Source organism: Pelmatolapia mariae, linkage group LG23 (genome assembly GCF_036321145.2).
Source record: "Pelmatolapia mariae isolate MD_Pm_ZW linkage group LG23, Pm_UMD_F_2, whole genome shotgun sequence".
NCBI classification, from domain to species: Eukaryota; Metazoa; Chordata; class Actinopteri; order Cichliformes; family Cichlidae; genus Pelmatolapia; species Pelmatolapia mariae.
This window is the reverse complement of record NC_086246.1, coordinates 12,301,100-12,314,613: the sequence shown is the minus strand read 5'-3', so window position 1 is coordinate 12,314,613 and position 13,514 is coordinate 12,301,100. Positions and strand designations below refer to the sequence as shown.

Below are 13,514 nucleotides of genomic sequence, written 5' to 3'. Positions count from 1 at the left end.
TGTATCGATATAATTACCTGTTTGCACTTACAGTTTTAATTACACTTTGAGCTTCATCTTAGCACTGACGTTATCTATCTATCTAGTTATTGTTATCATTATTATTATTATTTCCTGCTGGCTTGCTAAGGGTGTTAGTAGCTGACTGGCTTATTATTATGCCAACCACTGAGGTGATTCATCCTCAGAGAGGACAGTGAGAAGAAGTTCAAAAAAAAAGAAAAGAGCCCTCCTAATGTAAAACATATTCAACACTTACACTTCCAAGCCACTTTATAAGTCTGTAAATCCTGAGGCGTTACAGTTTTTAATCCAGAGGTATCTGGTGTACTGCTGTGGTTGATGGCTTCTTCTGGTGAGCCACTACACACACAGTATTGTGCCATTCAGTCTGGCTTTAAAAGGGCAGACGGGGAAGCCCATCAGCTCCCAGCAAGGGGCATTAGCTGCTAATCAGACTCCCGAGCGCGTTCATTACCTCCTGCTTTTAATTAAAGGGCCGTTTTAGGGCTGACTGATAACGAGTTGACTGGCTTACTGCGTTTCCCTTCCTTGTTCGCTTAAACCGTGCGGTGCTGCCATCTCCTTCTATGTACTCGAGAGGTTTCATTTCAAAATGACGTATCGTCTTTTTAAAGTAGAAAGTGAGACCTGCTGTAAGAAGAGGCATAATGATTTCTGGCGTTAAATTACAATTCCCAATAAGAGCTGTCTACTTTTACGATTCCTTTCTTCAGTTTTTCTCATTATTTTTACCTGTGATGTATGCTTTATGAGTTTGAGTCAAATTAAAGGTAAATTCAAACTGAAAAACACGATTTTATTTAACTAACAGTAAAATAATTCAGACTGCAACAAAAGGACAGGGTTTGATGATAAACTGTATATAAAAGATGTACTTCTTGCACTCAGTATTTTCTACTTTTTAATTGTTTTTTTTTTTTATTAAAAAAATTATTTTGTTGCAGAATTAATTTGTAGTATAAAACAACCCATTATAATATACTGTTATAGATTATGTTGGCCCACTAAATCACTAGTGAAAAATGTTGCCATAGAAGCGTAAGGAGTATAATGATGCTATTAATGGAGACAGGAAGAGGAAATGATGAAATTCTGCTTCTGTTCTCACATCCCCTTTAACCCATGTCCACACTAGTTCAGAGCTCACACTGCCTTTAAAAACAAAAGCTTCTTATGCATCATCCAAACAGCAGCGCTTTGTAAATTCACATTTATTTTATTTATTTGTTGCTCTCAGTGAGCGTAAAGCTGATCTCTAGATAAGTCTTATCAAATGTTTTTGTTTTATTGAGACAAAAAAAAAAGGAGCGTGAAGAAAGTGGACACTGAGGATGATAATGTGTGGCCCAAACAGGAGCCAGCGGACTTTAGCCGAAAACAGCCTCCTGCACAGGCCTCAGTTTTGGAGGTTTAATGTGGGGTTTGGTGGGTAATAGACTTTATGTAAAACAGAGCTGCTTGAAAGTATGCAAAGGTGCGCTGGTCACTTTCATCCCACAGGTGTGTGATGGGAAGCAGTGTGTGGAGTAGATCGATCACAGGGACGCACACTCTCTCTTTTATAACGTTTGTGTAGATTATTGGAATGTTATACGTACTTTTGTTTTTCTTTTTTCTTTTTTTTTACATAATTTGAGCTATTTTCAAAAATCTTGCAAGATACACGTTATTAAACCTTTCATGTGGGCAAGAGCGATACCCATGTGCCATATTTGTACCTCCAAACAGGAATCTGGTGGGAACACGGGGTACAGAACAAAAAAATGCAGTCTTTCTGAAACCCCACAGAGATTTAATTAGAAAAAAACACGCATGGTGGGAGCTTACAGAGGGGGAGGTGTTCCATGTTCATTACATCCTTCTCCAGAGAGGATATATACTCAGAGCCTGAACACTGGTGTCAGAAGCGCTTCCCTGTGTCATGAAAAATTCATGCGTGATAAGGTCTGTCTGGCTGAAATGTTGCAAATAGAACTAACTGTGAGCTCATTAAGTGCAGACAGTGACCGAGACAAGGTTACAGCAAAGGTCCCTTAAAAGAAACCAATCATTATATCTCCTCATTTTCTATCTTATGTGTGCTGTTCGACATGTTGGATGTTTATATTAAGCATGGCCAACATGTTAAATAAGGTCAGTTTATATACACATATACTCCTCTAAATGCTCCATTTCACACGGTATTTTTCTACTCTTGGCTCTACGTGACATTAGTAATATCCAATACAGAAGCCCCATTCACCCACTGTTCAAACCAACTCTTTACATGTTAGAAGAAATTTGTCTCAAAGAGAGGAAAGTGAGCAAAAACGAAAAAGGTGGAGATGAACTGGAAGGGTGGCACCAAGGCTCAGTATACAATTACGCTCCTATTAACTGTTTGCCAGACGACACCCCTGGGCAACAGAAATATTAAGTCTTGCGTGAAACTAAAACATGTCACAGGTTATTTGGGAGCAGTTTAGAGTCGGGGGAGCTGTGAGTGCTGCACCTAGTGTTGACCAGGATTATGAAAACTGAGGTGGAAATGAGTTAATCTCTTTAATAAAAATCTTACTCTAGCAATCGTGGCTGATCGTATGTCTGTTAATCAACATGCATGAAACGTGCTATATAAATTGCCTTCAGTACCAGGATTATCAGCATCTGTATAGCTTCATGGATTTGTTTTATAACACTTAAATGTGTTGTTTTAACACATGATATTAATTTAGAGGAGGTGCTACATTAATAATAAACTGGCTGTTTTTCATTTGGCTGTGTGTGACCTCTGAAAAGCACACGGTAGCAGGTGGCTCATCTGACCTCGAGGTCGAGCACGGCTGCACGTGAAACGGCGAGGGAGGTCCTGGGGAACAAAGACATGGATATTAAAAAATTATTTTGTTTTTATAAGAGCCAAGGTTGATTTTTGAGACCTGAAATAAGATGGCTAGACTTCCTTTGAGAGAGCTGTTTCTATAGCAACCCATAGCTGGAGGAGTAGAAATGCAGACCCAAGCAGCTGAGAGTGACCAAATGCCCCCCCTTAATCTTTTTCCATTCATTCACACATACACACACACATTATACAATCGAGCTGTGTGTCGGTGGCCGCTCCTGGCAGGTCAATGTTAAGAATGTAATGGCAATACAGTTTCACCAAGGAGCAATGAACAGGCAGTGATGATGCCATTAATGTTCAGTAACTCAATATTAATTGTAACTGTAATAATAAAAGTAAAAATGATACATTTAGAAGATTTATAATATATTAAAGAGGAGGGATTCTTCTCTAACGCGTCTAGGTTTAATTAAAAACATCAATGAGTGATTATTGCTTTTACCTTGACTTACAGCAGCAGCGTGCTACATTAGTCGGTTTTCCTATTTCACAGCATTCAGCGTGTAAGAGAGCATTTGATGAGACAGAAGGGAACATGGAGAAAGGTGAGAATGAGTGGGCTGTACAGAGAGGGAGAGCTGCAGGCCCTTGGCGGCAGATCAGAGGACATGGTGAAGAAAGACGAATCGCACCGCGCTGACAGGGAGAGAGACACAAACGCACACACGGAGCTCACACAATCAGCACAGTCAGAGCACTCTAACCCTTGTAGGCTCATAAGCAGACAGCATTGTGATTCCCCTTCTATGATAATCCAGTTGAGTCGAACATTAAAGCTGAATATGAAGTTTGAGAGAAGAGATGGGCTGGGTTGGAAACATTTTTTATTGCGGTTATTAAATTGACTTCTCCTGTCACAGATGTTTTATTAAATTAGGCTCAAGACATTTCCAGAAGGTGGGAGCTGTTATTGCTTTTCTTTGTTGATCTGCAGTGTTAAATATTCAGTTTGCCATTTGTAGTATTTTGCAACTGGAAAAGCAGGACATTCTGAAAAGAAACAATACTTAGCAGCTAAATTCATGCATTTGGTGCTGAAATGTACAAAAATTCATAAAATATTGGTACACATGATAAAATACTTTAACTAAGCCTCTGTCTGTATTTCGAAAAAACAAAAACTTAGAAATTACTCAGTTTTCTGATAAACGTTTTTTATACTTTTTATACAGTATATATAATTATATTTTCAAATACAGATATAACAGATATAATAGACAACAGTGTTACTATTCAAATACAAGTATATGATACAATTCATGCATGAATTAACTTTAGTACCACTGCAATGAATGAAGGCTAGGCTATGATTTATTTATTTTTTTATGAACAGATTTTTCCACCTCCGGCCTTCAGGCCCCATGTGTGATACTTATCTACTTATATATTGCAAAGTAAAGACCCTACAATAATATAGAGAAAACCCCAACAATCAGATGACCCTCTACATTAGGCGACAGCAAGAAGGAAAGACGTCCTTTTAACAGGTAGAAACCTCCTACAGGACGAGGGATACGGGACAAGGAAGAATACCCATTTCGGTTCAAAGTAAAAATTTAACCTGACCATCAGCTGGATGTCCTCTGTTGGTAGTGTAGCAAAGAGGCTAATAAAACCAACAGAAGCCATAGGTGTGTACCTACAACGCTAGCAGAACTAACACACACACACACTGTGTATACAGTCTTATATTTGAGGAGCAGACAGACAATTAGAACGCGGTCTTTAATAATTCTTTAATAATGTTTGTCTACCCTAGATTGAAATTTGATTTCAATCACTGAAATTGTGAAACAGTGGCAGCTGATAATTCGACCAGTGAGAAGAGTTGAACTGTCAGCTCTGTGATTTAAAGAGACAAGTGAAGCTGGCAGGGTCATTTGTCATTGTATGTCCTAGTTTTATAAAAGTAAAGAGGAAACACGCATTGAATATTGACACTCTCTGCTTCCACAGACATTTACAGGAGAGGTGTTTAATTTAGACAGCACAAGGACAGAGCAGGAGAACACACAGAAACCATAAATAAATCAGTAAATTATAGTAGCTCCATTTGGTTAACAAGGAGAAATGTATTACCCAGCACCATATCCATACTGAACGTGAGTACCTTTCTTAGCCAGGAATTAGCTTAAACTCCTCCCAGTAGCACCTATTTTCCTCACTGCACCCTTTTGTGCTTTAAATGTATGGAAAAATGGTGTTCCTCGGTGCCTTGAGCTGCCATATACAAGCCTTTAATAGCACCCATTGAAGCATGTGACAGGTACAGGTGTTTCTATCACAGCAGGGCAAACAAGGATATTATAGCTGCGGTGTCTCTGTTTGCTTTTTTTATGATTATTAGTCCTCCTCTACAGGACTCAACGCTTTGTCACACACCAGTCCAGGCTGAAACACTTGGATGATTAACGCAGAGCCTATACACACAGCTGGGCTGGCAGTCATGTAGCACCTCCTCTACTGTCTCACAATCAAAAACATGCTCCGTGTGGTGGAACCACCAGATTCCTCCAGTAGATTAGAGACTGCTCTGCCTAATGGGGTATTGCAGGGTATTGAAGTGTAATGACCTTTCCTGACTGCACTCCAAGCATCTCTGGATGCAGATTTATCACCAGCATTCCTGTGGCTATTCCTTCAGCATCTGTCAAGGTAGCTATTGAATTTTCCAGATTGTCCAAGAAGGTAGCAGTGCCAAATGAGCCAACACACTGGTTGAGCCTTTTGCCCCACTGATAAAAGTATTCCAGTATATTGTGCTTTAATATTTGTCACAGCAATGGTTTAAAAGCATTTAAACGTTATGAAATCATCACAAGAGAAGCAGTGTTTGTAAGCTTTGCACCTGCCACTGCTGTTTACCACACATGCATCTACAATAGGAAACAACAGCAGGTCAATTTGAAATACTAATAGAAGCAGAGGGAGCAGCAACGGTGAGCTGTTAAGTTAGTAACTCATCAGGGGTTTGGTATGTACACTATAAGCTAAAAGTACTCACTGGTCTGCTTTCACACTCGTATGAACCTGAGTGACATCATATTCTTAATCCGTAGGGTTTAATATGATGTGGGCCCCACCCTTTGCAGCTGTAAAAGCTTCAATTCTTCAGCGAAGTGTGTTTATAGGAATTCTTCCAGAAGCACATTTGTGAGGTCAGGAAATGACAATGACATTGGACTCTGTGCAGGCCAGTCAAGTGCTTCCACACCAAACTCTCATCCATGTCTTTGTGGACCCTGCTTTTTGTACTGGTGCACAGTCATGTTGGAACAGGAAGCAGCCATACTCACAGAGCTGGTATGCTGAAACATTAGGAGTTCCTTTCAGTGGAACTAAGGCAGAGGTTGTGCAGGTCATCTGCTAATCGGAAGGTTGGTGGTTCAGTTCCTGGTTGCTCCCAGTCTGCGTGCCAAATATCCTTCGGGAAGATATTAACCCCAAGTTCTACGAATGTTAGATAAAAAGCAATCACTTAGAAAAAGCATAGAAAAAAGTGCTTGTGTGAATGGTACCTGATGACTAAAGTCATTGTGTTGGCCACTACATCTGCTTTACATATCTGTGTATGTGATATTTTCTTTTTGGGATGTGTGAAAGGGAATCATTGAGCCATCAGCAGATGTGATACTGAGCTCGACTCTGTGTCCTCCCTGAAGTGACTCCATGGTTGATTTTTAAAACATACAGTGACAGAGATAAACCTCTCTGCAGCACCGTGTACACATCACACTTAAACTGCAGCCTTTCTCTGAGGCTCAGTATATCACTGCAGTATGTGTGTTGAATGGATCTGAGTGTTGTGGAGGGAAATGATTTTTCCCGTCTCTCTGAAGAATGGCTGAAGTGATTTTTTTTTTTTTAACTTTATTTTACTCTTTGCTTTGATTGACAAGCTTGCAGTTTTGGGGGCCCCCAGAGTCTCAGTTGGAAATAATTTCAGATTGGGGAGGGGGCTGATCTGAGGTGCGTTTGATGTTCGATGTTGAAGGCAGTTTGATGGTCATGTAAGTCAAAGCGCATGCATCTGTCTGCATTCTGATGAGGCTCAAGCTCCCTGCGTCTCTTCAGGTTACTGCTCGACTCAAAAGTCTGCTCTCTTTTCTTTAACTTGAGGCCTGAGAACAAAATCAAGTTTAGGAGGACTATATACAGTTGTGTATTTCAATGATTTTCTTTTTTAAACATGTCAGACCACTGTATTGAGCTCAGTGTTTTACCAGTTGAAATAATCCTTCTTTTTATCCTATACCTGTCTGGAACAAAAAGCAATTTAACTTCTACCTTTAAGAAAACCTCTTCTGATTGGCTGCCTCTTTGTAAATAGGTTTGTAGAGATGTTGCGAGCCAAGAGTAGAAAAAACCCTCTAAAGCCTGAGCTTTTTGGCTTACAGAGATCACTTGTACTTACACTGGCCTTACTTTTTTATCCATGTTTAATATAAGCCACTGTTCTAACTGTTTATGCGTATGAAAGGAAATAAATAAAAGCATAATAGATTCCCTTTAAACCAAAAATGTGTGTGGGTCTGCTGTTCTCCGAGTCTGTGTCGCTCACGCTGTCTGCTTCCATCCCTGGACACTCATCCCTCAGCCCGACAGAAAGCAGCAGCCTCCTCTCCTGTTTCCTCTTTGAGCCAAGGTTTACAAATTCCCTCTGATTTACAAGGTCATAAAACGCACCTCCTCCTCCTCCCCCTGCTTCAATCAGCCTCGCCAGCTCAGGCAGTTATTTTATAACTCCCCGAGCACGTGCTCCTGTACAAGGCCGCCGCAATCAACCTGCTCCCTGGTTTCACGTTGCATATCGCACGCGCTCTGAAACCTACACATATACGTACAGTACGGACGGGCGCCCATCACTCTGCTCGCCCAAATGCACGCAGGCTGTCAGAGGGGGAAGACTTTGAGCCTGTTAGTGCTCTAAAGTCGTAACTTCTTTGTAATTCACAGCGTGCTGACAGCTGAGACAGGATCACGAATAGAAGTTGACATAATATCATTACAGGAAAGCAAAGCCAAGGAAATCCACGATAAATCAAAAAAAATGGTGATCCACTTTGCCGTCATGCTCCTCTAGCTCGTCGTTGTTTTTTTAATGTTCTTCATGCTCTAGAAGACATCTGGATAGTAAGTATAAAGCTCAGTGTGGCCTGTGGTCGCAGCAGTCGACTGTGTATTCATCCTCCGCATACAATCAGGCTTACTGGAGCAGTCCCCATTTATTTAAAAAAAAAAAAGAAGCTCACATCCTGCTGCCTTCAGACTTCCTCCTTTTATTGTGTGTGGATTTTTTTTAAGTTGCATATTTGCAAATCACTCTTACAGATGACGCAACCTGTCACACACTTATTTTACAGCACGTATACTCACCCCATGCTTACAGGAATGGCAAACAGGGAAGTAACCGCTGGGACATCACATATCAGTTTGGTGTTTTGAAGCTGAGCATGATGAGCGAGGGGCAGATGTGACCGTGAAGACCAGGGACAGTGCGCGACTGTAGGCTGACAGCTTGGCGTTAACACTTTAACACTGTAGGCATGCATTACAGGATTTTATCCTTGTTTTTAACTCTAGTGGGGACCATCAGCTACAAAATTTAGACAAACTGAATTGATTATGCACTTATCAAGAACGTGAGAGCCATTGCGTCACCCCCTGCTGGCCGTTAGAAACAATGCACGTTTAAGGCAGTTAGCTTTGGTTTCACAGTTCATACAGACAGTTAAACCATGATTTAGTCACGCAAGAGCTATCACTGTTGCACATTGACTTACTGAACACACTGTGGCACTTGGTGCATTTGAGGGTTTTTTTGAGTTTTATTGTGTTTTGCAGTCTTGCTGTTGTGTAAAAGTTGCAAGAGTCGTTTTTTATTATAGGGTTTGTTGGTCATAAAGAAAGACGTGACTGCCAACCGACTGCAGTAATATTCAGAGTATTAGTTTATGAACATAACATCAAAAACTCTGCTTTTAAAGTAATCCTAGCTCTTTTAGTCAGTCAGTGCACCATAAACTGATGTAAAAGTAAAAAATATGTTGCATATGTACATATTTAAAATATTGATGTGAATCACCAGACTGCATTAGACATATTTCGGTTATTGCTTTAAATAAGGCAAACTTGTAAAATATCAGAGTTATAGACCAGCAGTTTATTTGCTCGTCTTTTTTTCCTTAGCGTCTTCTGAGCTCCTGCAGCATCGCGTTAGAGTTTCAACGCCATGTTTTGCTTTCTCTTCAGATACCTACCAGTAACCTTGATTAGTAAAGACCTTCTCACTCTCTCACTCTCACACAGGCATGCACGCACACAAATCCTAGCTCAGCTCTCCTGAGTGAGGAGATTACAGGATAGTGATTTCACCTTCTAATTAGGACTTCATCTCTCTCTCTCTCTCACTCACACACACACACACACACACACACACACACACACAGGCTGCTTTAGTTACAGCAGGCTGGCTGGAGGCATCTGATAGCCAGGCCTCCAGGGACCCTGACGAGCGACTACCTGAAATTTAACCCCCAAAAGGAAGTACTGTGGGAGACACACACACACACACAACAGCACGGAGCAGGAACAGATCCTGGAGGTAGAACAGATTCAAAGGCAGGCTCGTGTGTAGGATATCTGATTTATACTTTTAACAACAGTGAAGCCTTGCCTCTCTATGAGTGTTAAAGCTCTTGTAAGTGTGTGTGTGTGTGTGTGTGTGTGTGTGTGTGTGTGTGTACACACACATACTGGTAATTGTGGCTTCACGTCACGATGGAGAAGAGTGGCAGCTTTCATCTTACTGCCTCCCTGAAGGGTTCTACCTTAAGAGCGCTCAGCTGCACTGTACCTCGCTCCCACAGGGCTCAGTGCTTAGAAGGCACAGGATACAGTTAAAAACATATTTTGCACTTCAGTTCAGTATTTTATGTTCGAGTGTTGCTGGGTTATACAACAGTTATGTCCTTGTTTTTAAAAGTCAAACACCTGCTGCGGGTTTCTCTGTGGGAGAAACTTAAATATTATAGCCGAGAATAAGGAATAATGTGCAGAACCATGTCAAAAGCAAGTCCAGAAAACTTTTGACTGGGAGTTTTTAAAGAGCCCATTTTTCTAATTCACATGTTGCCATGTCTTCTGTTCATCATTAGCTAACACATGTCCTTTTAACACCTTTTGCATATCTAAATCTGCAAACAACAATCTGATGTGACTTAGTGACAGTGGGGAGGAAGAGCTTCCTTTTTAACAGGAAGAGATCTTTAACAAGGCTTAGGGAGGATCTACCACGACACCTTTGTGGGCTGCATGTCCCTCTACTTGACATTAGTTTGTAGAGAGGCATGCATCAGATGTCAGCTGGTAGACTTCTATTGCTCTGAATGAACTGAGAAAATTTAGTTCAGTTTTATTAATGTAGCACTGAATCACAACAACAGTATGCTTTATACTGAAAGGTAAAGACCCTACAGTAGTCCAGAGAAAACCCTAACAATCAGACAACCCCCCACCCCCAAACAAGCACTTGGCTACACTGGGAAGGAAAAACTCCCTTTTAACATGAAGAGGCTCCGAAGAGAGGCAGAGATGAATAATAACTGATTAAATGCAAAGTAATGTATAAACACAGAGAGTGAAACCCACTTTGAATGCTGTTTATTGTGAGGCGGCACTGCTTCCTGTCATATCCGTCCTCTCTTCAAACCTGTGTGAAATACCTACAAACTCTTTATGCTGTCGGTTTGATTCAAAATAACAGGTGTGAAATGACGCCAACCAAACAGTTAAACCTCGTTCCAGTGTGGAGAATCTGTAGTTCAGGCCAGCTTTAACATCTGCGAGTATGGCTGCAAGTTGCTTAACTAATTACCAAAAAGGAGCTGACATATCCTGAATTGCAGTGCCTAGTATTTGTCTCAAGTTAAAAACAAAAAATGGTCCTACATTTACCACAAAGCTACTTTTATATAGCTGTAGCTGTTTGTCTTTAAAACTCCTTTCCCCCATTGTAAAATTGCTAAAAAGAAAGTAGACGCCCCTTTAAATTAGATTAGATTGTTTTTCTATCCATGTTTCACATTTGACCTGATAATCAGTTTGTCAGCATTCCTGTGCAGTAGAAACAGGCCAGGCATGACTTTATGTGTAAAAGTAGCAGGATTACTTGGTTTTGGGTCTTCTTCTTTAGGAGCATAACAGAGCAGGTAGACTTTACTAACAACAGATACTGTGTGCACTGATGCTCCTTTTACAGTGCTATTTTTAGCTGAGCCCACCACTCAAGCCAGATGGTCTGTCGAGTAGCCTGAACAAAAGTTCACCAGGACACGAAATGAAATACTGATACTGATCCACTCAAACAGAAATTGCTATTCGAAGGGCTTCATAGCAGGAGATTTTGTTTCTAGATTATACCAGTTTAACCTGGTATAAAGGTTGATGTTTGAATGCTGCTTTGAACCTAATTTAAATTGATCTGCTTCATTTCCTCCCCATTTGTTTTTTAGGACAAGAAAAAGTACCTGGACATCATTCACAGCTACATGGAGGTTCACGGCACAGTACACGGCACCAGCACCGTGCACCTCCCGAGCTACGTTAAGAACCACGGCATCCTTAGCGGCCGAGACCTTCAGTTCCTCCTGAGAGAAACGAAGGTGAGAGATCCTCACTTTAAATCGTCTAACATGGAAAAATGAGCCTTGAGGGAAATAAAAGTACATGGCTGCAGTTCTTACTAGGTGGCTGTAAAAGCCACAGATCAACTCCCACACTTTCCCACACTGACATTTTTTTAAGTTAAATAATGAAGAAATTGTAGCGAGGCTTACCTGCAGTATATCGAAGCAACTCTGTATCTTTTTTTAACTAACCTTGGACTTTTTTATGCGCCGTGACTACAAAATCACCTCTGAGTGTTTTTCTTCTTGCTTTATATTTAGTCTGCTTGTCAAAAGAAATTGAAAAAAGAAATATTGAAGCACATGTCAGTGCTACAAAAATAAGTCTACAGGCAAGTTGGAGTAAATATTTGATTCTTCTGAGACTTATTGGAGGTTTGGGTGGAAAAAATGTCTTTATGTGAATAGAGGTCTTCTTCTGAAAGAGCCTTGAGCCAAGTGGCTGTGCTTTCTCTGAGCCTGGCCGTTCACAGAGGTACTTCCCCATTCAGGTCATGACTTGTCCCTTCCTCTCACTACTCAAACCACTTGCACTGACAAAGACAACTACATGGCAACACACACTGTAGCCAGTATGAATTGTGTTGTGTAGAGCAAGCTCTTCAGAGGCAGTGACGTATGAGAGGCAGGTTTCTAGGTTTTTACGAATGTATGCAAGGCTGCTAAACATACAACACTTTGTTTTACACCTATTAAAACAAACACTTGTAGGTAAAAATAATAAATAATTCCCAGAAGCTGCAGTCCCCTCTTGTTGTTAAAGCAGTTGCTTTATATCTAGAATTAGCTGTCCGCTGCAGTTCTATCAAGGCTTAAAGTTAAACATTATTAGAGTTATTGCAGCTTTGTGCAGGTTCATTTTTGATATACAATCTAGGTTTTAAACTAGACAGTTTTACCACCGGATTGATTTATCTTGGGACACATTCATTACACAAATATACCTATTGCCCTATAAGTCTGCTAAAGGTCAGGACACTGCTTCTCACTTGAGCCTAAACCCTGATAGTGTCCATAACTGCCACACAGAACAGAAATACAAGGAGAAGAAGCAGAAATCGATTTCCTGTGAGGTCTGCCATGACCTGTCATGGTTTTGCTAAGACTGCACGGTCATGAGGGGACGTGTTCTGAACGGTCTGTGGGCCCACTTTGAAAACGTATCCAAAAAATTCCCACTGAGCTGCAAACTTCTAAAGAGCTACAGAATGAAAATGACAAGATCTTCAGATAGCTGACAGCAACATCCGCTGGAGGTGCAAACTGGCACTAATTCAGCTAAGAATCTCTCTGGCTTCAGTCTTCATCCCTTTCAGGAAAAAATGAGGTGAGGGGAGGCTTCGATTTTCTTTAGCCTCTGAAACCAGATACTTTCCTGTCAGGCAAGGGAGGGACATCAGAGCGAGACAGCCACAGCTCACGATACAGTCAGTTATAGAAAAAAAGATGGATATATATCTAAACCTCTTTGTCCTTAGCAGAGCTGCAGAGTTGCTTTAGCCATAAAACATTAGTGATTCTGTCCTGAGCACCTGAAACCAAGGATCCGGTGATGTTCGAGGCACCGAGGCACAGAAAGACAAAGATGCATTCTGCAGTGGAGCAGATCATTAAAGACTGAAGGCAAACAACGCTCCACCAACAGTGCAGTGAATTATGATTTGCTGGAGCGAGAGCTTTATTAGCAAAGTCTGGCAGGTAAACACACAACAGAACCGGGATATAATATAAACCTCCATATCTTCTCATTACATGCGTTCCTGGCTGGAAACCCATCGGGGAACGGCCAATTAAATCGCACAAAACCAGACATTTCTCCGGCATTCTTGTTTAAGAGTTTACAAGCAAAACAAGGGGCGTTGTAGGCACTCGTCCTTTCGTCGCTTAAACAACACGTTTACTGTTACCTGCGAGCAGAC

The 13,514-nt window shown here is 41.0% G+C and overlaps 1 protein-coding gene across 2 annotated transcripts in view; it reads left to right on the top strand.

Annotated features, from left to right (window-relative positions):
- mgat5 (alpha-1,6-mannosylglycoprotein 6-beta-N-acetylglucosaminyltransferase) overlaps positions 1 to 13,514 on the top strand; it is a 105,302-nt gene that overhangs the window by 81,360 nt on the left and 10,428 nt on the right. For both annotated transcript variants that reach the window (XM_063465800.1, XM_063465799.1), the window contains exon 12: positions 11,422 to 11,571. In XM_063465800.1, the coding sequence (XP_063321870.1) occupies positions 11,422 to 11,571 (150 nt within the window). The remainder of the gene's footprint in view (positions 1 to 11,421; positions 11,572 to 13,514) is intronic.